At 36.0% G+C, this 26,058-nt stretch overlaps 1 protein-coding gene across 5 annotated transcripts in view; it reads left to right on the top strand.

Moving 5' to 3' along the window:
- LOC145672898 (aldehyde dehydrogenase, dimeric NADP-preferring-like) overlaps positions 1–26,058 on the top strand; it is a 448,381-nt gene that overhangs the window by 420,193 nt on the left and 2,130 nt on the right. For 4 of the 5 annotated variants that reach the window (XM_081742094.1, XM_081742097.1, XM_081742098.1 and 1 more), the window contains 4 exons: positions 2,520–2,717; positions 8,711–8,826; positions 16,282–16,417; positions 21,720–21,873. In XM_081742094.1, coding sequence (XP_081598220.1) covers positions 2,520–2,717; positions 8,711–8,826; positions 16,282–16,417; positions 21,720–21,873 — 604 coding nt within the window. The remainder of the gene's footprint in view (positions 1–2,519; positions 2,718–8,710; positions 8,827–16,281; positions 16,418–21,719; positions 21,874–26,058) is intronic. The other variant, XR_014128699.1, reaches the window with a different exon arrangement.

A 26,058-nucleotide genomic window follows, 5' to 3' on the forward strand; every position in this document is an offset into this window, starting at 1 on the left:
TTCGGAGTTTGTGCCGTGCAATACACAGGAAACGACCAGGAAAATGAGCAAAAGGTGGGCTCCTGCAACACGGCAACGCTCGTCCCCACACGAGTCGGGCAACCACTACTGCCATTAATGAGCTGGGGTTCCAGGTGTTGCCACACCCCTTTTGATTACTACCTATTCGAGGGATTGAAGAAACCGCTGCGTGGATAACATTTCGCCGACTTTCAGGAACTGCAAGACGCTGGCCGGACGTGAGTGCGACAGACTCCGAAAAAGTGGTTCGCAGAAGGCATAGAGAACTTGCCACATTGGTGGCGCAAGTGTCTAGTTCTTAATGGAGACTATGTCGAGAAAATGGATGTATCTGCCAAGGCATAAAGGTTTTTATAAGTGTGAATAAATAAATAAATAAAGTGTAAATTAATATGGAAGCACCTCGTATAGGGAAACGGTAATAGATAGCAGAAGTGGTTTTCTACAAAAAAAATGTCGTCTCAAAAATAGATCCCTTTTCCCATCATTATCTCATCCTTCCTAACTATATGAACTGACATGAAATAACGGGTACTCCCGGTTGACGTGGAAAGTTGAATTTTTTCATAATTCTAGCTCTTTTGGACTAACACAGAGAAAATTGCCAAAAGTGAATAATTTTTAAAGGGTTTAAAGGGATTATGAAGGAATTCCCATTTTATTTAAGTGAGCCTTTTTTCGGACCTACAACATCATAATTTAGGTAGTTGGAATAAAAACTTAAAATTCAGTATGCTTGTACGTTTTCGTTAGCGTTATCTAAGTAAATCACCAAGCACAAAAAATTTCAAACTTTAGAGTGGTTTTATGGGGAACTGGAAAATCTTTCCCATGTTATTTATATGAAGCGCGTTCTACACTCCAAAATATTTAGACACTTCCAACAGAATTAGAATGATGAAATTTGACCTGATTGTAGTCTTCCGGAACTAACTCACAGGAAAATTGCCAAAAGTGAATATTTTTAGGGAGTCTAAAGGGGGAAATGAAAAATCTCCATGTTATTTAAATAAGCATTTTCTTGGGATAGAACATCTTATGTTTTAGATAGTTGAAATAGAAAGAAAAAACTTGAAATTCGGTAGCATTGTGGGTTTAAGACGTGCAAGGCCGTCGGCCGAGCAAACGCAGGAGTTTGCGGCAAATCCCTTAGCTGGCCAAATTAATAGAATATTAAAAGCAAATGCACGAAATTCACTGTTATAGCAAAGGCTGATACATAAGAGATGCGAGGCATTAGGTCGAGCAAATGCGGGGTTCTGGGGTCGGAGCCCTCAGCTAGCCAAACACTAGTTAATTTAGTCTATATATATAGAAATGAAAGTCACTATGTTTGTGACTTTGTACCGCTTGAACCACCCGACTGATCTCCATCAAATTTTCAACATAGATGAGATTCGGGCCCAAGGGCGCCAATCCTGGGGGACCGAGGGGCCCGGGCCCTCCAAAGCTCATGTGGGCCCTCTATTGTATTTATGAATATACAATATTTGGCATAATTTGAGAGCAATTTGTCTTAAAATCCTCATATATATACCTTCGGCATCTGAATGGGCTCCCCCAAATTTACAGAGAAATCGGTGCCCTTGTTCGGGCCTGGAATGGATTTTATCATTTCACTTTGACGGTACAACGTAGGGTAGTGGGAGGAGGCGATATAAATATAAAAGCAACTAAAAATGAAAGTGAGTATGTTTATGACTTAACTCTTGAACCACACGACCAATCTAGATCAAATTTTCAACCTGAGGATACCTGTATTGCTTGATTCTTGCAAGGTTTGGAATGTTGTAAACAGGAATTAACATGAAGTATTACTGAGGGGACATACGATTAATGTAAAAAAAAGAGTCACGAAAACGTAAATCTAATGGGAAAAACGTAAGATTTGTCAACCCTAGAAGACAATGAATGATAATGGTGAAATGAAGAGAGTAGAAGGAAACGAGAAAACTTATGCATGGTGTTTGGCTATCACAAAGTTCACTTTCCGCGGGCTGGAATCGAACTAGGGACTCCACGCGTCAGAGTTGAGACCTCTACCAGTGAACCACCATAGCCCTGCCCTGCTTTACAGATACGGCTTACAGTTTAATCAAAAAAAATGAAATGAAATCTTTAAGTTTTACGTCCCACGGTTATGCCGGTTAGGCTAAAGGAGACGGTGATAATGAGAGATGAGTGAAATGGTGGAATGAAGAAAGTGGGAGGAAACGGGAGAACCCCGAGAAAACCCACGAGCACGGTGTTTGTCCACCACAAAGTTCACTTGGCGGGGGCTGGGATCGAACCCGGGACCCCAAGCACCAGAGGTGAACGCTCTATCACTGAGCCACCGCGCCCCCCTCACAGTTTAATCAAGGGGCCACTTTTGGCAGGGCACATTTCCATAACAATTTGTATGTAGTAATGATGATATCTCTATTCAATCGTATAAACAATATTACGTTACTATTTAAACTAATATTAGTCCATTATTTTTTAAATTTTTTTTACAGGCGCTTGATAAAATTAATGGAAAATGTAAACATCGTTATTGGTGGAGAGTACGATGAAGACGAACTTTATATCGCACCTACTGTTGTGACCAATGTAAATCCTTCAGATCCTCTAATGCAAGAAGAAATATTTGGACCTATCTTGCCTATTCTGAAGATAGAAAATGCAGAGAGTGCTATAAGGTTTATAAATAACAGGTATTTTTTTTTTTTTTTTTTTGTCAATTTAATATTTACCATCTACTGGTTAAATAATTAATGAATAAAATTACAAGGTTCCACATGAAGTTACTTATTGGACTTCTAAACTATGCTATGCATAAGAACATCTTGTCTTAAGAGCAAGGTTCCTCGATCCTCTGTTCCTTTCATCTTAAAAGCGCGGAACAGTAGAGTCGACGGACCTTGTTTAAGAGACCCTATAATGGCGAAATTAAATAGCGCTAATTTTACAGTAATTATGTTATATCTTCAAATAGACCAAAGATAACCCGAAAAGTGGAACAAGAGCTCGCTAGACAATATTATTTAGCATGAAATACCGTTCTCAAGATTCACTTATCTACTTTCGATTTCCAGTCATTTAGAAAATCGGCATTTATTTTCGCGTTTCTAAATGGCTGTAAACGGAAAGCTACTAGGTAACTCGTGATAACGGTATCTCATGCAAAATAATATTGTCTGGCGAGCTATTGTTCAACGTTTCGATTATATTTTATCTGTTTGAAGATATTAGATAATTACTGTAAAATTAGCGGTATTTTAATTTCGTAGTGATTAGGCCTCGTAAGGACGGACATATCCGTCCGTCTGTCTGTCTGTATTTCGACAGGTATCAGAGTGCAAACAGTAAGATATATCAATTCAGTGATTTGCAAATGACTCAGTGTTCCAGGAATAGGTTCCATCTCCTCTGCTAACCCTCCTCAAACTGGAAGTGATAAAAATCAACTAGTTCCAAATTCAACGTTTATCGCAATAGAACAAAAACGGTAATAGATTTAGATAAGCGGTTTTCTGCAATTGAATCAGAGTCTCATCATCACCACCAGCACCACTGTACCAAAAACTGGAAGTGGTTCAAATTTACTAGTATTTTCAGTTTTAATATTGTTTTTCATAGAGCAAAAATGGTAAAATATATTTAGAAGCGACTTCTTTTAATCAATTCAGTATCCTGAGAATAGCTTCCAGCTTCTCTGGTTGGCCTAACCCTCTATTCAAACCGAAAGTGGTAGAAATAAACCATTTCTGAATGATAATCATTGATCCTCATAGAACAAACATGCTAATAAATAGCAACAAACAGTTTTATGGAAATAATTCTGTCTCTCAACAGGACATATCATCACCATCAACAACACTCTTCCGAAACCGGAAATGATTTAAATTTACTAGCATTTCCTGTTTCAATACTGATTCCCATAGAGCGAAAAATAAAAGATATGAAGAAAGGTTTGTTTTTGCAATTAATCTAACATCCTAAGAATAGATTCCATCTCCATCGTTAAATCTTTATTCAATCCGGAAGTAGTTCAAATTCAACCATTTCTGGTTTCATAGACAGCAGACATCGGCATAGACAACAAATTGTATCAGATAGCAATAAGCGTTTTTTTGCAATCGATACATCGTTTCAGGTGAACATATCACTATTACTTCCAGTTTCAATATTGATTTCCATAGAGCATAAACGTTAAGGGACATTAAGAACGGTAAACAGATTGCAAATAAGCGGAAAAGAGCATATATTTTAATTACGCTAGACTCTAGCTATAGGAGCTAAATACACGGTTCTGATTGGTTGGATTTATCCATTTCTCGCCACGTAGCATACATATAGCACAAATCAAACGCCAAATGCTGTCGGTCCACGAAAGGACTAGTAATGAAAATTGCTTTTGACATGAGTTCAAACCCGGCCCAAGGAAAGTTTTTTTACTTTTATTTTATAATTTTCATAACCCTTTTATCACTGAAATAAGATGAAATACGCATTCATCCTTGTATGCAATATATAATGTATAAATTGTGCTTGTTCCACCATTTAACAAGGGATTTCTGATAGTCCTTATAAACAATGACGTTATAAACCAACGTAGTCAAATTTACATTAAAGTTGCACCATCCGGTCGTGACATAATGTCACGTGGTAATTAGTCCACTTGGCACACACAACTTTCTTGATAAAAAAGAGTGATTTACTTAATGTTACGAAACATAGCTGAGCGAGAGTCAACGGGCGAAGGAGGTTAGAAGCTCCCGCAGGGCTCGTTTTACTCCAGTTTTGTCCCCATGATAATACGATGAGATATTTTGTCACATTAGGGTAGTGCAACTTCGATTATTATGTGTACCATGGGGCGGGCCAACAGACAACTCCAACCAATCAGAAACGTGTTATTTAGTTCCTATGGTTAGGGGCGAGCGCCAAAAATATGCCGAAAAAGATCCTATAAAAAACAGCTTTTCATTTCTTTTTTCTCTATCTTTTTCTAGTTTAGAAACAAGAATAAATTCCTATGTAAAAATTATAATTTTCCTTTGTCCATGACTGTGTAATATGTCCCAAAACTCACCGAACTCGATGTTTAAGACAGTATAACTAAAAAAAACTAAATGGAATGAGAAGGAACGCTCTTTGCAACAGAAAGCCCTATATATTGAGAAAATTTTCAGACACAAACATGTTTCTTGCCATGCATGATTTAATAATAAACATTAAAAATATTGCCAGAGTCGGAAAAAAATTGCAAATCGATTATACTGAATCACAGAAGCCATACCCGTAATTTTTTCAACATTTCACAATACTTCTCCCTTGAAACGAACAAAAAGGTGACGCTAATGATAATATTTATATGAAACTTATTTTAAGTTAAAACATCATACTGACAGTAATAGATAATCCTCTATTTAAGTAAAAAATGTTCATGCTTACAAAACTTCATTTTAGTGCACATGGAATCATTTTCTATCATAAATAGCCAATGTACACAAACTATCCCACCAGTGGCATGCCCACTGTCACGGGCAGGACAAGTTTTCAAATTGAAATAAATCGAAATATATTACTAGCATTAGTCCAAAATTTGGTACGTGTGAAGTACACGTGCAAATTGTTACTTCTACTAAGTACGAACCACATTCTCAAATTTAGTAATTCAGTACATTAACTTTTGGTAGTTTTCTGTCACGGGCAGGACACTCAAGTTGACGTTTATATCTTTAATGATATTATAAACAATTTTTATCCTGTGAACACTTTTTCAACTGCAGCTTGTAGCAAAAAGAAGCATCTTGAATGGCTAGAAGTTACTTCAGCCAAACATGCACAATATACCGTAAAATGTTGCCGATTACAAGAATAAAAAATTTCCTCGCAGCTGACATGTTACAAATTCACAACTTTGACTTAAAATTTTACGTGAATTCTAAGTATAAATAAGTTTTTCTTTGTGGAAAAGTAAATTTCGTTCTATTTACTTCATATATACGTAAAAATGCATTGGTTTTGACAGTTTTCGAAAATTTGGGTTCAGGCTCACTTTCGCGTGGAATGGCCCCGAACAATCTGGATGCTCGTATTGAATTTGACAAAAAAAAGTGCGTTGATGAAGTCTTACAAATATTGCACACGTGTATTATTGAGCTATTCACAAAATCCATGTTTTTACAATAATATGAACCACGCTGGCAACACTGCTGCTGTCAAGTGTCACTGACAGATGGATTTGACCTCTAGCTAGCACACTAAGGCACTTTTAATGAAAAAGGAGAAAGTTGATTTTTTAAGGAAAAATCTGATATACACATACATCTTGCAAACCTGAAATGTAGCGATTAATTTTTCATTTGTTTATGTGCCTACAATAGTTGCTATCCAGTTAGCTGTTCGTTGTGCGATAGGTGATGGTGTCCACTTGTGCTGAAGTGCTTTAGTTTTCAAAATGAAATTCTCTACGCAGGAAAAAGAGTATATTGTGGAACAATACTTCCGAACAGTGTCATATTCTGGTGTAAGAGAAGCATTTAGTGTAAAGTTCCCAAACTCTTCTTTGCCACAGAAGTCAACCTTTTTTTCTCTAGTTCAAAGGTTTCGCGAAACTGGTACAGTAGCAGACAGGTTACGTTCAGGACGCACCTCTGTTTTGGTGACTGACGTTATGCAGCGTGTTGAACAAAGAATTGTGGCATCACCAAAGAAGTCGGGTAGAAAGCTCGCCTCAGAATGTGATTTACCCAAGTCAACTGCTCACAGGGCTGTACGCAAATTGAAATTTTATCCATAGAGTTCATGTTGTGTATAAATTAAAAGAGGTACATTTTGCATTATTATTGTTGGTTCCAATCCAGGCCCGTATCCAGGGGGGCTAGGGGGCCGCCCCCCCTAAATTTTTACTGGCCACCCTTGAATTTTCACGGTAGGCTTGCAAATGAACTATAATATGGTGAACTCTAATATGGTTGGATCGGGCCCCCTAACTTCTACCGGACTCCCCTACATTTTTGGGCTAGCTACGGGCCTGTTCCAATCATTAATCAGAAGAAGTGGTGTCAATGTTCTGAATATTTTTTTTTTTTTTTTTTTTTTTTAACGATGAAGCTTGGTTTCAATTAGACGGCTATGTAAACAGCCATAATTCGAGATTCTGGGCCACAGAAAACCTACACCAGTTGTATGAACAACCCTTGGACTCCCAAAAAATTAGGGTGTGGTGCGCAATATCGAGGCGTCGTCTTGTCGGACCGCTATTCATTGAGACAACAGTGGATACTGCTGTGTACAGGGATCTCAAATGCAAATCGTTGCTCTCCTGGAAGAAGATGAACGTGATGAACGTGATGCTTGGCTGCAACAAAATGGAGAGCAACTTGCCACACATCCAACGATTCACTTTGTATTCTGCGCTAATTTTTTGACGATCGTCTGAGTTCCCAAGATTTATGACTCAGTCGCTCTCCAGATGTGACGTTTGCCGACTATTTCCTGTGGGGTTACTTAAAAGGGAAAGTAACCAGAATAAACCCAGGAACTTGGAGCATCTGAAAAGAAACATTACACAGGAAATTGGGAATATCTGTGCAGTAACCAACAGAAAGGTGTCCGAAAATATTATAAAACGTACAAACTTATGCATCCAAGAAAATGGTGGACATTTTGAACACTTACTTTGAACATTTCATGTGATTTGTAGTCATTTGTCAATTTCAGGGTTGCAAGGTGTATGTACGTTATCAGATCTTTCCTTAAAAAATCATCTTTCTCCTTTCTCATTAAAAGTGCCTTAGTGTGCTAGCTAGAGGTCAAATCCATCTGTCAGTGACACTTGACAGCAGCAGTGTTGCCAGCGTGGTTCGTATTATTGTAAAAACATGGATTTTGTGAATAGCTCATTAATGTACGTGTACAATGTTTGTAAGACTTCATCAACGTACTTTTTTTTTTGTCAAATTCAATATATGGGCATCCAGATTGTTCGGTAGTATTGAGAAATGTTGAAAAAATTTACGGGTATGGTTTCTGTGATTCAGTATAATCGATTTGCAATTTTTTTCGACTCTGGCAACATTTTTAATGTTTGTTATTAAATCATGCATGGCAAGAAACATGTTTGTGTCTGAAAATTTTCTCAATATATAGGGCTTTCTGTTGCAAAGAGCGTTCCTTCTCATTCCATTTAGTTTTTTAGTTATACGGTCTTAAACATCGGGTTCGGTGACTTTTGGGACACCCTGTAGTAGTTCGTAACCACTGCTTTCTCTGTATAAACATAATTAAACGCTCTGCTATGTTTTTCGTTGAATCATTAGCCTAGTTTCTCCTAAATAAGATATTCCATTTTCGTACTTTAATGTTGATATAGTCATAGTTCTTAAGTGTACAGAAAGAAATACAGAATCAAATAAGTGTTTTCTGAGAAGTTTTAAATATTACCAGACTATCACGTCAAAAGTAAATGAATGGTTAAAATGTCTGGGCTAAGATACATTTTTTTTTAACTACGTACGTTGTAGTCCCCTTATTAAATTTACAACACTGCCATAACCATGAAATTTTCAGTTCTAAGCCCATGCAATTTCTGTTATAGTTGGGAACGGAAAAGATTATATTCAGTATATTTTGTGTACCTTAGAGTACACTATATTATAATGCAAACAAAAAAAATGTTCTTTTGTAATTTGTCTAGGGAAAGACCATTGGCCTTCTACATTTTCTCGGACAATAGAGGGACAATCAATTCACTGCTTACTCGTGTTTTCTGTGGAGGAATTACAGTAAATGATACGATGTTACATATGACAGGTAACTAATTACATTAAGATTCTAGACTAACATATTTCCTTTCACGAAATTAATCCGTTGATTTACATGGCGACTTTTTTTAATGACTTATATTAGGGGAAAGTTTACCTCTGTTTTCTTCCGTGTTTCCATTGTAATTCCCTTGCTTCAATGGACTTTACTGTATCTTTTCAGCAATGACACCATATAAGAATATGGGTCTACAGCTTAAATTAAGATTCGAATCACAGATCAGGGAGGAATTGAATCCAAGACCACGAGAATGGTAAGCATGCCTCCTGATTACTCATGTATATATAAAACTTATTTGTTTTTAAATCTCGGAATGGGCATGGAAAAATTACTTACCAGAAATAAGAGCAAAATATTGTAAAACTTTTTTGTAGGTAGAGCTAGGTTAACAAAATCACAGTCGGGAATCGACTCCTACTACTAAAAAATCCTCTATAACAACAGTATTTACAGAAAATACCATACAACTCTTTCTCTAATTTGTAAGGTAGAAATTAGGTAGTCCTTGAATGTGCGGTCGCGGATAGGATCTCTACAAAGTCTCGAAGTAGGCTAAACTGAGTGGTGTAGGAAACCCCAGTACTCCAAAGCAAGCAGTGAGGGGTTTAGTAGTCACAGAGCCCCAAACAGACTAAGCCTGGAGGAGAGCCATAGCCAAGAGTCCCGAAGCAGACTAGAGTCTTTGAGGTAGGTACCTCTCCCTAGTGCTCCAGGCAAACAAGAGGAGGGAGACAAGAAAACTGATAATGGTCCGCTAATTGTTGACCAATATATAGGTGTGCCATAGCTAATTTGGCGCTGATGTGTCCTGCCGTCATGTGAATTGTAGGAGGTGCTGGAGGTCCGCCATCTGCTACTTGTAGTAATCCCACGTGGTGTGTGTTAGTAATCTTAATAATATAGACACCTACTGAATTGTTCTATACCTTTATTCTTAATGTGTGCCTACTGCAACACAGTTAATTATATCAATAATGTTCCACAAATACCCTAAGATGGATATACATCTCAATATTACTCTAGTCACTAAAACCATGCTATATCATCATTATAATATTTTCTGATCAATCTAGCAATCACGTCTTAACAAATCAATCAATCGTGATTCCATATTCATCTAGATTCCTTATTACATCAACTGTTTACACAGTATATCCCTAGCAACCTACTAATATGGGTATGTGTTATTATTTCAAGACCTTGAAGGCCTACAGCCTCATTTCATATCTACCAACACTCTCCCCCTTTTTGTATAAATAGACTTTACCCTCTAGACAACAACTCAAAATTCCTTCAATATAATCAGAGAAGCGGTAAGCTAATTGCACCTAATTCCAATTACAATAACAATAGCATCACTAATAAACTCAACAAAACTAATGAGTCAATTTCAATTCTATAACTCTTTTCACTAAACATTCGCATCTTTTAATCTGTAGTCTAAATGCATGTACCACGAATCAACCTTATTCTCCAAATTCTCAATCTTCATTGAATGTACATCCAGCTGTTTCTTTATTTTTTACCGTATCAGCTCGCAACTAATCTAATACTTCTTCACGTTTCTTTAATTCACCAATAACCAACTGCCCTATTATTCCATTTCTTTTTTTTAACTTGTTCCAACTCCTCTTCTCTCTTTTTTAATTCATCTGCCAAACATTGCATCAATTCGAAGTTACAGTTACAATTTGCGTACTCTATATTTTCTTTTTCTTCTTCCATCTCCTCTTCTACTATTTCGTTTGTTCCTTTGACACCCTCTTCTACCGTATTCTGCTTGTAAATCACCTCAGACAAGCTAAACTTACTCTCAGCAATATTTGGTGTCTTTGGGTTTTCCAGTAATTTCTTACTCTTCTTTCCTTTCTTTCTATTTTTCTTCTCGTACTTTATAATATTTCTATCCTTGTCTTACACTTCGTCTTGTTCTTTAGACTCTACCTCACTCATAACCTTTGGATTACGATTTTTTTTTCTTGATTTCCTTCTTTGTAACCAATTACTAAAGTGTCCTGTTCAAAACTTTTTAACCTTATTCTGTGCTTCTGTTTCCATGACAACCAAACCATTATTAGAATGTTCCGTTGTCGGTTTTAAACTTGCACCATCCTTATTTTCGGTCAAAGAGATTTTAGAATTGCTGTCCGTACCATTTGCTTGGCCAGTATTGTTGTTATTCCCTTGCACTACGTTTGTTTGAAACTGTTGTATTTGCTGTACTCTATTCGAACAAGTTTTGTATCTACAAGAATACGTGAAGTGATTATTTCTGTGGCATGAAAAAACATTGTTTTCCATATGCAGGACAGTTACGGAAAGCATGAAATTTGTTACCTTCTGCATGGAAACTTTCTTATTTGATCTTTAGTTAATTCTGAACACCGTTGACAAACTGATGTTAACTCTTTCTGATTATTCTGTATTTCCTTAAACGAAACTTGGGCCTTAGAACACTCCAAATCACAAGACATTTGTACTGCTTCCTTAAACGTTAAATTGTCTTTAGAAAATAACACATTTCTGATTGAGCTGTTTCGGCTGATTCTGATAATCCAAAAATTAATTGGTCACATAATGCAAGCTCTTGATATGTCTCAAATACACATGCCGAAACGGAATTCTGAAGCTCTGTTACAAACTGCACAACATTTTGATTCTGTTTCTGTTTCATAGAATGAAATTTAAAGCGATGTGCTCATTTGTTGTACGTGATGTCTGAGTTGAACATGAATAAATACTGTCTCTGATCTTGCTCCAAACTCGAAAAAGTTGGAATAATAAGTGAGTTAGGAAGCGTTGTTCGAAATCGACTTCGCCAATGTTAGTAATCTTGATAATATAGACACCTACTAAATTGTTCTATACCTTTATTCTTAATGTGTGACTACTACAACACAGTTAATTATGTCAATAATGTTCCACAAATACCCTAAGATGGATATACATCTCAATATTACTCTAGTCACTAAAACCATGCTATATCATCATTATAATATTTTCTGATCAATCTAGCAATCACGTCTTAACAAATCAATATAGATCTATTACCAATCGTAATTCCATATCCATCTAGATTCCATTATTTACACCCATTACATAAACTGTTTACACAGCATATTCCTAGCAACCTACTAATATGGGTATGTGTTATTACAAACAGAAGCATATGGCATTGTTTGTATACAAAGTACGTGGTACATTATAACATAAAGCCAACTTTAGTTTCTGGCTTCTTAATGTTATTCAGTTATTAAGACAAAATAAGATTGCAAAATGTCTTACATTCAACATTCATTACATAAAATCCAAATCTCTTCAAAATAATAAAACAATCGAAGTAGTAGATAGCCAATATCATATTAAACAACCACTTAGTGTACCCAACTGAAAGAGACTGAAAGAGACAAATTAAATTAATAGCGACATAAGTCAGGGCAGTTATTTGAGTTAACCTTAGCATTCATAAACAGGGTGTTTCAAAACAACGCCGACAACGTTTGGGAAGTGATTCCTGACACCAAGATAAGACAAAAAGTATAGACCTACCTGGTTGCACAAACGCTTCCTTTCGGAGTTATAGGCTGCCGGAAACACACACACACACACAAATGAATTTTAAAGGTCCATAGCTCCAAAACTATGGGTCCTACCGTAGTCGGATCAAGACTTCACTTAGGAACTAATATGTGTGCTATCCAAAAATACATCTTTCAGAATCCTAAGGTACTCACGCAACAATTTTTATAAAGAGTGTTTGGCTACGGGCATATAATTTGAAGTACTCACCAACTACTTCTATAAAAATTGTTGCGGAAGTACCACAGGATTGTGAAACTTCGATATTTGGATAGAACACATATTAGTTTCTAAATGAAGTCTTGGCCCGACTATGGTAGGTCCCATAGATTTGGACCTATGAAGCTTTTAAGTTCATTTTTTCATGTTTTCAGCAGCCTATAACTCCGAAAGGAAGCATTTGTGCACCCAAGTTAGTCTACTTTATGTCTTATCGTGGTGTCAGGAATCACCTCCCAAACATTATCGGTGTTGCTTTGAAACACCCTGTATATTGTCAACCAATTGTTATTCATCCGTATTATGCTTCAAATAAATTATAACATATTCCATATTCAATATTTTAATAGAGAAACCTGAAAGTACTTTATACAGGGTTTCCAAACTTGTTTTATCACCTAATAGTTTCTTAAGACATATTTTTAAAATTTTGTTTTGCTGTTCAATTATTGGTTTTGAGTGTGTGCATTAAGCAGCTTGTCAACTCGATATGTCATAATTTAATATGCTTTGTACAAGAACATAGTTCACCATATGTTATATTTCCAAACATGATTCTCAGTTCGACAAATTTATATGACAATTTTCTTAAAAGTTTAGTAAGGTGACGAATATATGGTAATTGCATATTAAATGTCTATGAATGCTTATTCCTAAATATTTTATACTTTGTTCACTAATATCTTTATATTGATACCTTGTACTACCTTAACAATTATGTAGTTTTAGTGATTTATTCGTTGTTGGGTCTTTTTTCCTCACAATTTCATAATTGATTTTCACAACAAATTGAATATATCGACAATTTGCTACCTAAACCAATAGAACTAATAGCCCATACCACTTGGACTACGGGACAGGAATCAAGTGCCCAGACAAGATCTTGGTTTTTGCATTTACAGCTCAATTTCTTTATGGTCAATCAAATACCACAATTATATCACGAGATATGTGTCATACAATGTGACCAGAACGTCCAGTTATTTTAATTTTATTCACTAGAACTTAGATTGTATGGTGTATAAGTGCATGTATGTGTGTGTTTCTGTAAGCGTCCCTTTCAGCAGCGAGGCTATGTGAGAAGTGGTCCTATAGCTTAACGTGGGGATCCCAACCGCATGAGCTCCCAGCGAGAGTCAAAGTCGGATCTACCGCACCAAAGGAGATGTGGTGAAGGATGGCGTCGTCCTTTGTACTATTGTAATAATTCCTGGGTAAAATACAAAATGGTAATTTCTTACTATTGTCGTTTCATAATATTTCAAATTACACGGAGTGTCATCATCATTATTAAAGGTATTCTGTCATTATTGACAGGTCACTGGCTGCAACTGAGAAGTTTCCATGCTCCACCGGTCTTCCACTAACCTCTTCCTCTTCACGTACGATTTTTCTGTTTTGATATCGTCCATTAATTGTAGTTTCCTTCGCTCCCTCCATCTCTTTCCTGCCACCATACCTCCAGCACGTCCCTCATGATACAGTTTTTTCTAATCTAATGTCCTAACCAGTTTCTCTTCCTCTCCTTAATAATATCTTAAATTATTATTTTCTCCCTCAGCATTTTTAAGACCCTTTCATTCGTTTTCTTCTCGGCCCACTTAATTCTCTCCATTCTCCTCCACACCCATATTTCGAAAGCTTTCAGTCGTTTTTCATCATTCTTGCGTAATGTCCATGTTTCTTACCCATACAGTACAGTACTCCGCACGAAGCGTATTATAAGTCTTTTTCTCAACTCTGTTCAAGGTCCTACAAAACAGACTTTTCTTCCTCGTAAAGGCTTCTCTCGCCATTAATATCCTTGCTTTTATTTCACGTTCACATTTCATATCATTACTAATAATATTACCCAAGCGTCACCTATTATACTTACTCCCCTCCTACTTCTATATTTGAAACAAAACACACAGAAACTGAACAGTTTTTCGCTAAATGCTTCATCAGATAGGGAGGGAAGAAGTATACAGAAAAGGTCAGCAATGAAGCATTATACATTTTTTTTTCTTTTTTTAATTAACTGAATTCAACGTCTTTCAGTACCGAGACCCCACTAATTTAAGTTGAGCATGAACCACTACTTGTGTTTGTATCTGAGGCTAAACATCCCTATTGGAATGCGAACCCGGCACCAGATACTCGGAAAATGCTCGCTTTAACCACTTGACCACGACAGCTCACTATATAGAAGATATCAATAATTCAGAAGCGTACCGAGCGATGCAATTGCGTGTCAGAAACACGTGATAGGTTGCCAAGTTGAAAGTGCCGAGAGTTTAGTGGAGTAAGATAAGACGATAGAAAGAATGAATCACATTTAATTGTAAGAGAGAAACGGCATAACTAATGAAGAGAGAAATAAATCTTTAAGATAATTTACTGTATTTTGATCTAAATACAGCATTGGCGTCAGTAAACTTTGGGGAAGGAGACAGACTGCCGGGGGAACTGTGGTATATGAAATATCCCAGGAATGCGGGGGGTCCTCAGAAAATTTTTAAAAAGTAGTCTTATTACATTGCATTTCAAAGCATTTTTGAGTTGAAAAGCAAACAAAAGCTTAAAATTTTTTATATTTTATTTTCGTCTTGTGATGGTCTTTTTTTTTTCTTTTCTTTTAAAAATGTGATACTAAAATACATGCACACACTTTGCAGTTTATTCGTTTATTCAAACGTTAAAATTCAACCCTGCTTTACAATTTTACTAAAACTTAAATGATACCAAGTGTATGTCAAAAACAAAATAATGATAAAAGGTGAATACTCAGAAACAATACTGACGTGAATACTCAGAAAAATAAAGTTTTGAAAACAAGTTTTAATCCTACAAGTAATGTAAATGAGGCCCTTTTTTATTTATTTTATTTTTACGGTTTAGTTCATCTTCAGCTTCATAGGGCCAAAAACTGACTGATTTTCTTCACAATTGGAAACACACTTTTGTGCTACTTCTTTCATATCCACTTTGTCCAACATAGTTTTATGAAAGTAGCAAACTGCTACATGCTTGAGCCTCTTTGGGTCACAGTTGACATAAATTACTTGAAAATTGGAAGAGGGGACGAAAGCCGTTTCACAAATGTTAAAGGCACACGTCCCCGGTGGGATTGACGCCCGTGAAATACAGTAAGATTCTTGACTATCCGTCCTACTTAAAAAAAAAAAAAAAAAAAAAAGTATATCTTAATAAATGAAAGAATAATTTTTTGAATCCCTCTAACCAACTAAATTGAGGAGGCCAGATGCTAGCTGTGATGTCACGAAGTTCATTTAGTTGGAAATTACTATTGTAGATAATATTTCACGCCTGTGACCATTCTGTAGGAAGATATGGTTAGTTTTGGTTGATTTCTGCCAAGTTTATACAAAACTTGATTGTAGTCCTACGCTCCATACTGAAAAAAGGACCAGCGCAGCTTGTAGCGCAGTTAAATTTTCACTACTCAACTGCTGGCCGAATCGTGTTGAGACTTGCTTCTTTCACTCCACAGCAATATGTGCGCTCGCGGCGCTGTATGTTCTTGCGAAGGACCGCTTTCTTCAATTGCAAATAATTCAATCCTGCAACTTCTTTGCCAGACTATATACACAAACATATATACTACCTCATACATATGTAATAACCAATTGTTGTTTGTTTTAGTTCATGAAGTACCGTTTGGAGGAGTAGGACATAGTGGAATGGGCAGTTATCATGGGAAATATACTTTCGATACCTTCACCCATCAGAAGGCCGTTTACATTAGAGATTTCAAAAAATTAGGAGAACGTCTTTCAAAGTAAGTAGTTATGTTTTGTGATTCTTTGAAATGTACATACATATTAACTTGTGCTACAAATTTCAGTTGAATTGACTTAAGGTGAGTGCAAGGAAACCCAATAGATAAAATTTCATTTTCTATATCTTTTCAATGTATTCTGTAGGGACAGATAATATTCAAAATAATTCAATCAAATTCAATAAATCAATATTCAAACTTCATCCAGAGATAAGATGAATAAATAATCAGAGAATAATGCCCTATCTTTCCAATGTCTGGCCCGCGTAGCGTAGTCGCTAACGCTCTCGCCTTCAGTGCAGGTGGTCCCGGGTTTGTTTCCCGGTGGGGGTACTCGGGCGAAAAGTGTAAAACGCTTTTTCAAGCCAGCCACCCTGAATGAGATTTCCCGGATTTTCCTCATTCACACCAACCAGATGCCGGGGTGGTACCTAACTTATAGGTCTCAGATCACTTCCTTCCTCGCTCCTTTCTTCCTTCTTAATCCCCGGGTAGTGTGCTCTCCGAGGGACGTCATCCTTCAAACGTGACGGGGTAAATAGCCATAGATGCCAAAACCCCAGAAATCTAAATCCCAAATCCTAAATCCTATCTTCGCAATGTATTTTGTATGGAGAGATAATATTCAAAATAATTCAATCACATTCAAGAGGTCAGTATTCAATCTTTATTCAAAGACAAATTGAATAATCAATCAGAGAATAATTCCCCATCTTTTCAATGTATTTTATAGGGAGAGATAATATTCAAAATAATTCAATCAAATTCAAGTGGTTTAATACACGGAAGTTTGTCTGAAGATAAATTGAATAAATAATCAGAGGATAATTTGTGCATTTTGTAATTAGTTTACTTTTTTTCATTGTTGAGTTTTTTTTTTTTTTTGTTTACTCCTGAGAGTCAATAATGAAACTGTCTTAACAAAGGAAACAACCAAAAATATCGAAAAACTACACAGATTATATATTTCTTCAGATGTCTTGTTGGTACGAGATCTGTATGACTGACTTAAAGAATTTTTCAATGAACAGAGAAAGAACTTTGAATTCTTTGAAACATTGGCAATGGATTTAATAAAAATATTATGTACGAAAAAAACAATAAAAGGCTGCCTAAAAGAAGTTCGGCATGATGAAGATGCAAACAGAAGTGAAGAGGTAAATGTTACCGGAAGAGACGATCTCAGAATAAATGCTATTTAATTTAACATATATATATATATATATATATATATATATATATATATATATATATATATATATATATATATATATATATATATATATATATATATTTATACATTAGTGAATTCAAGAAAAGAAAATATGCTTATAACGAGTTTCAAGAAGGGTTCCTACTGGTCAGGGAAGTCAGGAAAACTCAGGGGAAAAGACTGGAAATCAGAGAAAGTCAGGGAAATTTATAAAATATATTTTTTCTAACATTAGTTGTACACCAATTTCAGCTTAGTCAACCATTAATGATCACAGTATGGAACGTTGCTCAGATTTTTATGGGTGATAAGTGGAATGTATGTATGAACAATTGATTGTTATTTGTCTCTATAAAATAAATGTTCTCATATCTAAATATTCACCGTTATTTATTTCTTATTTATATGTTAACGTCATCGGACACCTGTCATGAAAGTCAGGGAATTTCCTGCCAAAGGTCAGGGGGAAGTTAGGCAAAATAGATTTCTGCAATTCAGTAGGAACCGTGCTTTCTGACAAATTTCTTTGGCAACGAAGCAAACACTGATTAGACCTTAATGAAGAATGCTACAAGTCTTAAGCTCGTCTACAAAAGCAATTTGGATTCTGATTTCGTTGAAGAGTGTATAACTTTCAAAAACACTGCATGGTAGGAATAGAACATCCATCGGAGAAATCGGCTGTAGTGAATTTCCGAATTTCCTAAGGTTTCATACCTTGCGAAATGTTTATCCGAATTTGGACATCGTACTTAGAATAAGTTTGTGCGTATCTGCCACAAAACTATAGCAGGGAAACAGTTCTTCCTGCTTCAGAAGAGTTAAAAGCTATGTGAGATCAAGACTTTCTAAGGATATATTGAAGTCGCTCGGGATATATGTGTATTAAGTCAAAACAGACCACAATTTTCTTACGAAGACATAATAAATGAATTTGCTGTTGAAATATTCCGCAGAAAAGGTACTTGAAGCAGGCGGTAGACTTTATCTGCGAGTTATAGATTTAACTTCTGGACTCACAATTATTACTTTCACTACGCTTACTTGAAATTATTAACCGTTTATTTGCCATTGTTGCTCTCAAGCAACATCGCATTCTATTGCGTTATCCGCACGAATTATAACTCCAGTGATCGTTTAGTTGGCATTATTGCTTTCATACAATATTCATATACACGATTTTCGGGTCGCTTCTTTAGATACTTCTAATCTTCGTCAACAGGGGACAGTCAAATTTAATATTGTAGAAGCTTTATCTCCTACGTTCTGCAAAAGTTCTTTTTTCTTTTTTCTTTGTGGTTTCTTGCTCTGTAGGAAAATATTTCAACGAAACTGCTGCTAATTACTGAGAGAATTCTTATGATATTTTACCATAATACCTCTCAGTGCTACTCAGTAGCTACACGTAAGACCTTTTTATGGCAATATTGCTTTGAAATAAACACCCTGTATTTTGTAACCAAAGTACATAAATACTTTTAAAATTACGAAATTATGATCAAGAAGACATGGTCCAACAATAAAAGCAAACTAAATATTTTAATGGTAATGCTATCAATGCTTGCTAATTAAATGGTTAAACAAGAAAATGTTAGGTCTTAATGGCGGATCCAGCCCGGAGTCCTAGGCCCCCAGGTTTTTTTTTTTTTTTTTTTTTTTTTTTAGTGACAACTTAAGCTATTATTTGTTTATTTTTGAAAGTCTATAGTAAACTCATGATATACCTTTCAGAGTGTGAGTTCTGGCTGGACCCCCCAGTTTTTATCTTCTAGATCTACCACTGGATCTTGATAAACCAATTTTCAGTTAATTCTTTGTAGCATTAATGCTATTAAAAATAAGATGCTTAATGTTACCAATTTTCAGTAAATTCTTTGTGTTTCTTTAACAACAAACGTTTTAACAACAACAACAATCTTGTGTTTATTTTTATGCAACCAGTGTATCATATTGTGGAGCAAATTAAAATGAAACAAAAAATAATAAGAGTACAAAATTCCATTTCTTTTTGAGAAGAGGTCACTAATTACGGAAGAGAAAGAGACCGCCAATCACAGCTGGGCAAGTTACAGCCAGCACTATAATTTGGGATAATATAATGTTTATTTAAATTTATTTTCATTTAGAAAAATAAATATAAATTGTGTGGAGATGATTTTATTTTCCTCTATTCTATTTCATTCTTGTATTTACATGTAAGACTACTTATGCTAGAGAAATTTTCTATAGACAGCTGAGAGTTACAGAAAAGACGATATAATAATTCTCTGATTTACGACCTTTATGTTATTTAAATAAAAGTAATAAATCAGGTGACTGTTTTGTCATCTGCTTCATTACCTTCAACTGCCTATTGAAAATCGCTTTACTATAATTGAATTTAAGTGTTTATCTTTGAAAATTTGACTTTCTCGTAAAATATTAGGTTTTGAGACATACTTTTAAGAGTATAAAATGGCATAAAAGCTCCGTTTTCAAGTAACACATATTCAAAAATTTCCGGAAAGAGTGGAAATTCTCTTATAGGGGCGGCAAATCGACCCTAACCTACAGGTAACAAGGCCCTACATCCGGCTTTGCTTGTGTCCCAAAGTTGTTTTACGAACGAAAGTCCAATTCAACCACAAAAAAAGGTTATGTCGATTTGTTTGATCACTTGGGTTTAAACTTAACTAGAAAGTGAAGGTCTGGTTCTAATTTAAAATTTGTAACTGGAAGTATGTACCTAATGAAAATATTTATAACTGGCGGTATGTATCTAATAAAAAAATGTATCTGGTGGTATGTATCTAATAAAACATTTGTAACTAAAAAATGAAAGGAATAATTTTATTGGTTGTTAACAAGAATATCCTTTCATTTTCTGAAAAATATAAGCCTGCAACCTTGGCTTGCTCGTACCTTCATAATGTGACTGAAGAAGGCAGTGACATGTTGCCGAAACTGTTAATGAATTTATTAATAATAAGTGTTTACTTTAATCAGATTTTTTTTTAATTTAAGAAAATATAGAATAAAATTTATATAATCTTGTATTGCTTATTATAAAGTTTTGCTTGTGCTGGAATAGGTAGGTAGAGCATAGGTAGAACAAATTACACTATGAAATTGTTTTTTCACACTACAGTATATATTGCTATAATATAAATTACAGTATCTATACTGGGTAAAGAGATGTGTCTCAATGCCCGAGCAACCAACGGAAGGATCTCTACAGAGCTCTGAAGCAAACTAGGTGGAGTGGATTTAGGTTCTCCAATGTTTTACTCAACTGGAGAGGAGGTTAGGAGTCACAGAACTCCGAAGCAAGCTTAGTAACTGAGGTTACGAGTCCCAACAAAGTTCTGAGCAAGTTGAGTGGGAAGAGAGAAAGCCTAAAATTTTGAGCAAACTAGAGGCTTTGGGTTAGGTATCCCCTAGAGCTCCGACGCAAGCTAAATGAGGGGTGATCTGTCTCACACTGACGCTTGGCATTGAAATCTTCTTGGTTATGTAGATGATCCAGGTGAGTGGTGTCACTGTTTTCCCAGTACCGGTTTTTTTTATAAATTCTCTATACTAGGTAAAATAAAATGACCCAAGGCTCAAGCACCCGAAGAAAAGATCTCCAGAGACCTCCAAAGCAAACTAGATAAAGTGAATGTGAGATCTCCAACGTTTTACCCAAGAAAAATAAGAAGATAAGACTTACAGAGCTCCAACTGAAATTAAGAGTCCCAACAAAGCTCTAAGGAAGTTACATTTTAAAAAAGCCTTAAATTTTAAGCAAACTAAAGGCTTTAGGTTAAGAATCTCCTAAAGCTCCAAAGCAAGTTAAAAAGATGGGTAACCAGTCGCAGATTAATGCTTGTTATTAAAATCTTCTTGGTTAAGTGTCCCAAGTGATGCGGTGGCGCTATCGTTCCTTTGTTATCATATGACTAGTGGTGTTATTGTTGTTCGTGTCGTCTGCAGCTACATTAATCCGTAGTGAAACGCACATGGTTGATGTTTGTAAATCAAAGCACATGGTTGTTTGTAAACACAACCATACAAAATATTACATTATGCTTAATTTAAAGTTAAAAGCGTTTTCTTTTTCTGTTACAGACCACGGTATGCACCTTTTGATGAAAAGAAGACCAAACTTGTAACAACCGTTCTAAAAAGAAGGAAGCCCATTGCTTGTTTCAAACTTTGTCCTTATTTTATGGCATTTTTATTGGGTGCACTTACCATTATAGCAATCGTCTCAGTTCTGAAGGTAAGTTTGATAATATTGACAAATTACAGAGTGTATAATTTATTGATGACCTCAACCCCTTAATTTTCACCTAATGATTATAATGTTAAGGATTTGGTTCAATACTCACCTGTGTTGTGGATAGCAAAGTTCATGAGACTACTGGGTTCTGCTTGTTTCCGTGGTGTCAAATTTATAACGGGAAGGATTCGATTCCAGGACTCCATGATTACGGGACTTCGATTCCAGGAATGCTAAATTTATAGCATATAGGGTTATGGTTTATTACATAGCACTCGGAACAACACATGCATTTTAGTGACTCTGTACAAGAAATTCAGTCAGCTACATGTTTACAACCTCATTCAGGGGCAAAATAGAAATTAGCATAGGGGATTCCTAAAGGATTTGAAATACAGTTATATATGGTGAACAGTCATATTTCTGAAACAAGTGAGTTTTATTTCACAACTGTGAATCTACGGAGGACTTTGAAACTATGTGACTTTAATACTGAAACATATCTATAACTTGGGGCTGGGGTGGCTCAGTGGTAGAGCGTTCACCTCAGGTGCTTGTGGTCCCTGGTTCGATCCCAGCTCGCGCCAAGTAAACTTTGTGGTGGACAAACACTGTGTGCGTGGGTTTTCTCGATACTCTCCCGTTTCCTCCCACTTATGTATTTCTCATCATCACCGCCTCCTTTATTTAGCCTAGCTGGCATAAACGTGGGGCGTAAAAATGAAAGATTTTTATATCTACAACTTCTGGTTACAATAGAGAGATAGTGAGAGATGAAGCCTATTGAGTAGTAAGTTTTTACTGTTTCCGGTCTTAGTAAGGAGATACAGGAAAGGATGGAATATTTTCTTAAGATGCTGAGTCGATTGCAAAAAAAAAAAAAAAAAAAAAAAAAAAAAATGTCGCTATAAGTGCCGTTTGTGTTAAAACCGAAAATTGATAATTTAAACCCCTTCTGGTTTCCAGGGGCAGCTCTAGTATATTTCCTACCCTAGGCGAAAAACATGTCTGCGCCCCCCATAATCTCCTTCTCGCCCAAACCCAAATCAAAGTGAAGCCTTGTCACCCCTGACATTTTCACCACATCATCATATTGTTTCCATTTGTTTAAGTATTAATTAAAATAAAACTTACTCCCAATGCATCTCTCTATGATATTAATAAGTAATTCATAAGCCAATTATTTTTGACTGTTGTGGCATTTGGAATGAAATTTTACTAATACAACTAGCTACACGGCAATAGGTAATTAAAATTTTATTGTAATGTAAACCATGTCGATGTCCCCTGTAAATATAAGACAAAAGATTGTTAAGACAAAGCAAAAATGAAGTTTCTTAATTCATTTTTAATTATTTTGAATTTGTGTAATTATTCTGTCAAAAGCTGAGTAGCTTAAAAAATGTCCACGTCAGTTGTTATCTGATTATATAAATTCGGTGCTCTGTGAAAGGACCTTTGAATAGTCGATATTCTAGGGCGGAAAAGTTGGAAGACATGGGTATTTGGTGCTAGGAATGTGAAGGGATAATCCTTGAAGTAGGGCTTCAGACCTTAAGTTTCGGTTGACTACCTTATGTAGAAACTTAAGATCAGTGATATATCTGCGAGTATTCGGATTCTGGATATTTAGATAATGCAGATCTTCTTTATTCGTAGAATGAACAGTGGGAACACAGAAACGTACTAAGGCCAGATAGATATTGCACCGCTCCATATACATGAGTAGTAATTGATCTTGGGTGATCCCACTTGTTTTTAACTTTCTCTTCCTAAACGTGTATTGCGCTGGCGCACGTACGTTTTGGCTAATGTTGAAAAAACGCACGTTAAAAAAAATTCCTGCCACTCCGCCCCTAAATGTTTCCGGCCTAGGCAGCCGCCTAGGTTGTCTATATGGACGAACCGGCCCTTCTGGTTTCAACAGAGGATTAATGTTAGAGATGGTACCTATTTTGGGGACGCTCAATCGATTAAAAGAAAAAAAAACAGCTTGTCGATATCTCTTACCGTTTTTGTTCTAGCTACAAGGTACTGACAAATTTTAATCATTTCCGGTTTTGGCAGAGCGATACGAGTGGAAATTGTATGTTCTAAGACTGAATCGATTTCAAGAAATCGTTTGTCACTATCTACTACCGTCTTTGTTGTATGGCGAACAACGTTGAAACCGAAAACCATTCATTTCTACCACTTCCGGTATGAACAGGGGGTTAACAGAGGAGATCGAAGGTATTCTTGGGGCGCGGAATCGATTCTAGAATACATTTTTCGGTGAAATAAATCAGTATTAAAACCGGAAGTAGTAGTAAATATCGACTGCTTGTGATTTTGGTATAGCGTTACAGGTGCTTCTGGAATGTTCCCTGGAGATGCTGAATCGATTCCAAAACGCTTGTCGCTTTCTATTACCGGTTTTCTTATATGACGATCAATGTTGAAACCGGTAAAAGTTCATTTCTACTACTTCAATTTCAATGTAGGGTTAACGGAGGACATGGAACCTTTTCTTGGAACACTGAATCGATTACAAAAAACAGCTTTTCGATATTTTTCACTTTTCTTACTCTGATACCTGTCTACATATAAACGGAAGGACGAACGAACGGAGAGGTAACATAGCCAAAACTTCGGACACTTATGCATAGCACAATCTGGCGTAACGCCTCCTACTTTGACCAAAATTTCTAAATTTAATAATTGTGCTTGTGATTTGGGGATTGTTAGAAATGGCTTCCTCCCATTTTCTGTATTATATAAACTCTAGTCTTATATTGATAAACCAATGTTTTTGAAAGAGAAAAAAAAGTTTAAAAAAATCGAGATCGAAAGAAACTCACAACACATACAAAATACAGTGGCGGATCTAAAGAATAAAAACTGGGAGGGCTAGACAGGACGCACACTACGATAGGTAGGCTATGTATGAGTTTACTATAAACCTCCAAACATATATAAACAATACTTAGATTATTTCTACCACTCAAAAAACTGGGGGTCCCAGGGTTAAATCCGCCACTGACAAAATACCGTTCCGAATAAATTATACCAAGGCTATCGCAAAATAACTGTCAGCAACGCTTGTGTACAGTACAACATCACATGGTGACCCGACAACAATGTAGGCATGTAGTTCAACTCGTTGTGTAATCGGAACAACGCACCAGACATGTTGGGCCTTATGCAGAATCGTTTTGAAGCGCGATTAGAGCCATACTAAAGAGTTCGACTAACATAAGTCTCCTGCAGTAGTAAGTGTTTTAGTATGAATCTAATCATACGTCGAAACGACTCTGCATAAGGCGGGTTTTGTTTAGTAGTCTATGCTTAGCAGCCGTGCGAAGAAGGTATGTTGATTTTGTCACTGCAGGTTTTTCAATTAGTGAGTATGGATACAAAACCAGGGCAACATTGTAATAATAAAAGAATTTGATATTGTGGTCGACGGGCCTTATCGACGTTTACTTGTACCGTTACATATAAGGCCCGGGCATCTCTCTCCGTTAACTGTGAGAAGAAAATATGATATTTTCATTGAACTTTAACCCAATTATAGACTATTATTATTATTATTATTATTATTATTATTATTATTATTATTATTATTATTATTATTATTATTATTATTATTAATGCATTGCAGCTCTAGTTCCAAGGAAATATATTCTTTTAAAATGTTATTAGATTAAGGAAAACAGGAATGCTAAATGAAATGTACTTTTAGTGATATTACTCGAAGAATAGAGGTTTGCACGGGATAGGATCTAAGACCGACCCGGTTCACGGTCCGAACTCGGTCCTACAAAGCATATATCAATTAGCGACCGGGTCGGGCTCGGGCCGTAAACTTTTAAATATATAACCATATTCCTTAATTCTCGGGCCTTTTCGGGCCTAACTTTGTAAATATACTGTACAATGATATTTATTGGACTGCAAAATAAAACCTCTAATTGCTGTAAATAAAAATACAACTTTGTGTTAATTATTAAGTGTTTGCAATTCAGGCTTATTTCGGGCTCATTTAATTATCACACGAGCTCAGACCGGGCTCAGGCGTAAATGCTAAAACTTATTTCGGATTCGGGTCGGGTCTCACATTATGCCTTGTATGTATGATCACTGGGCGGGACGGGCCCGGGCTAAAAATTCCGGTCTGTGCAGACCTCTATCACAGACCCAAAC

The sequence above is a fragment of the Thermobia domestica genome, chromosome 16 (assembly GCF_964235325.1).
Source record: "Thermobia domestica chromosome 16, izTheDome1.hap1.1, whole genome shotgun sequence".
Classification (NCBI taxonomy): domain Eukaryota; kingdom Metazoa; phylum Arthropoda; class Insecta; order Zygentoma; family Lepismatidae; genus Thermobia; species Thermobia domestica.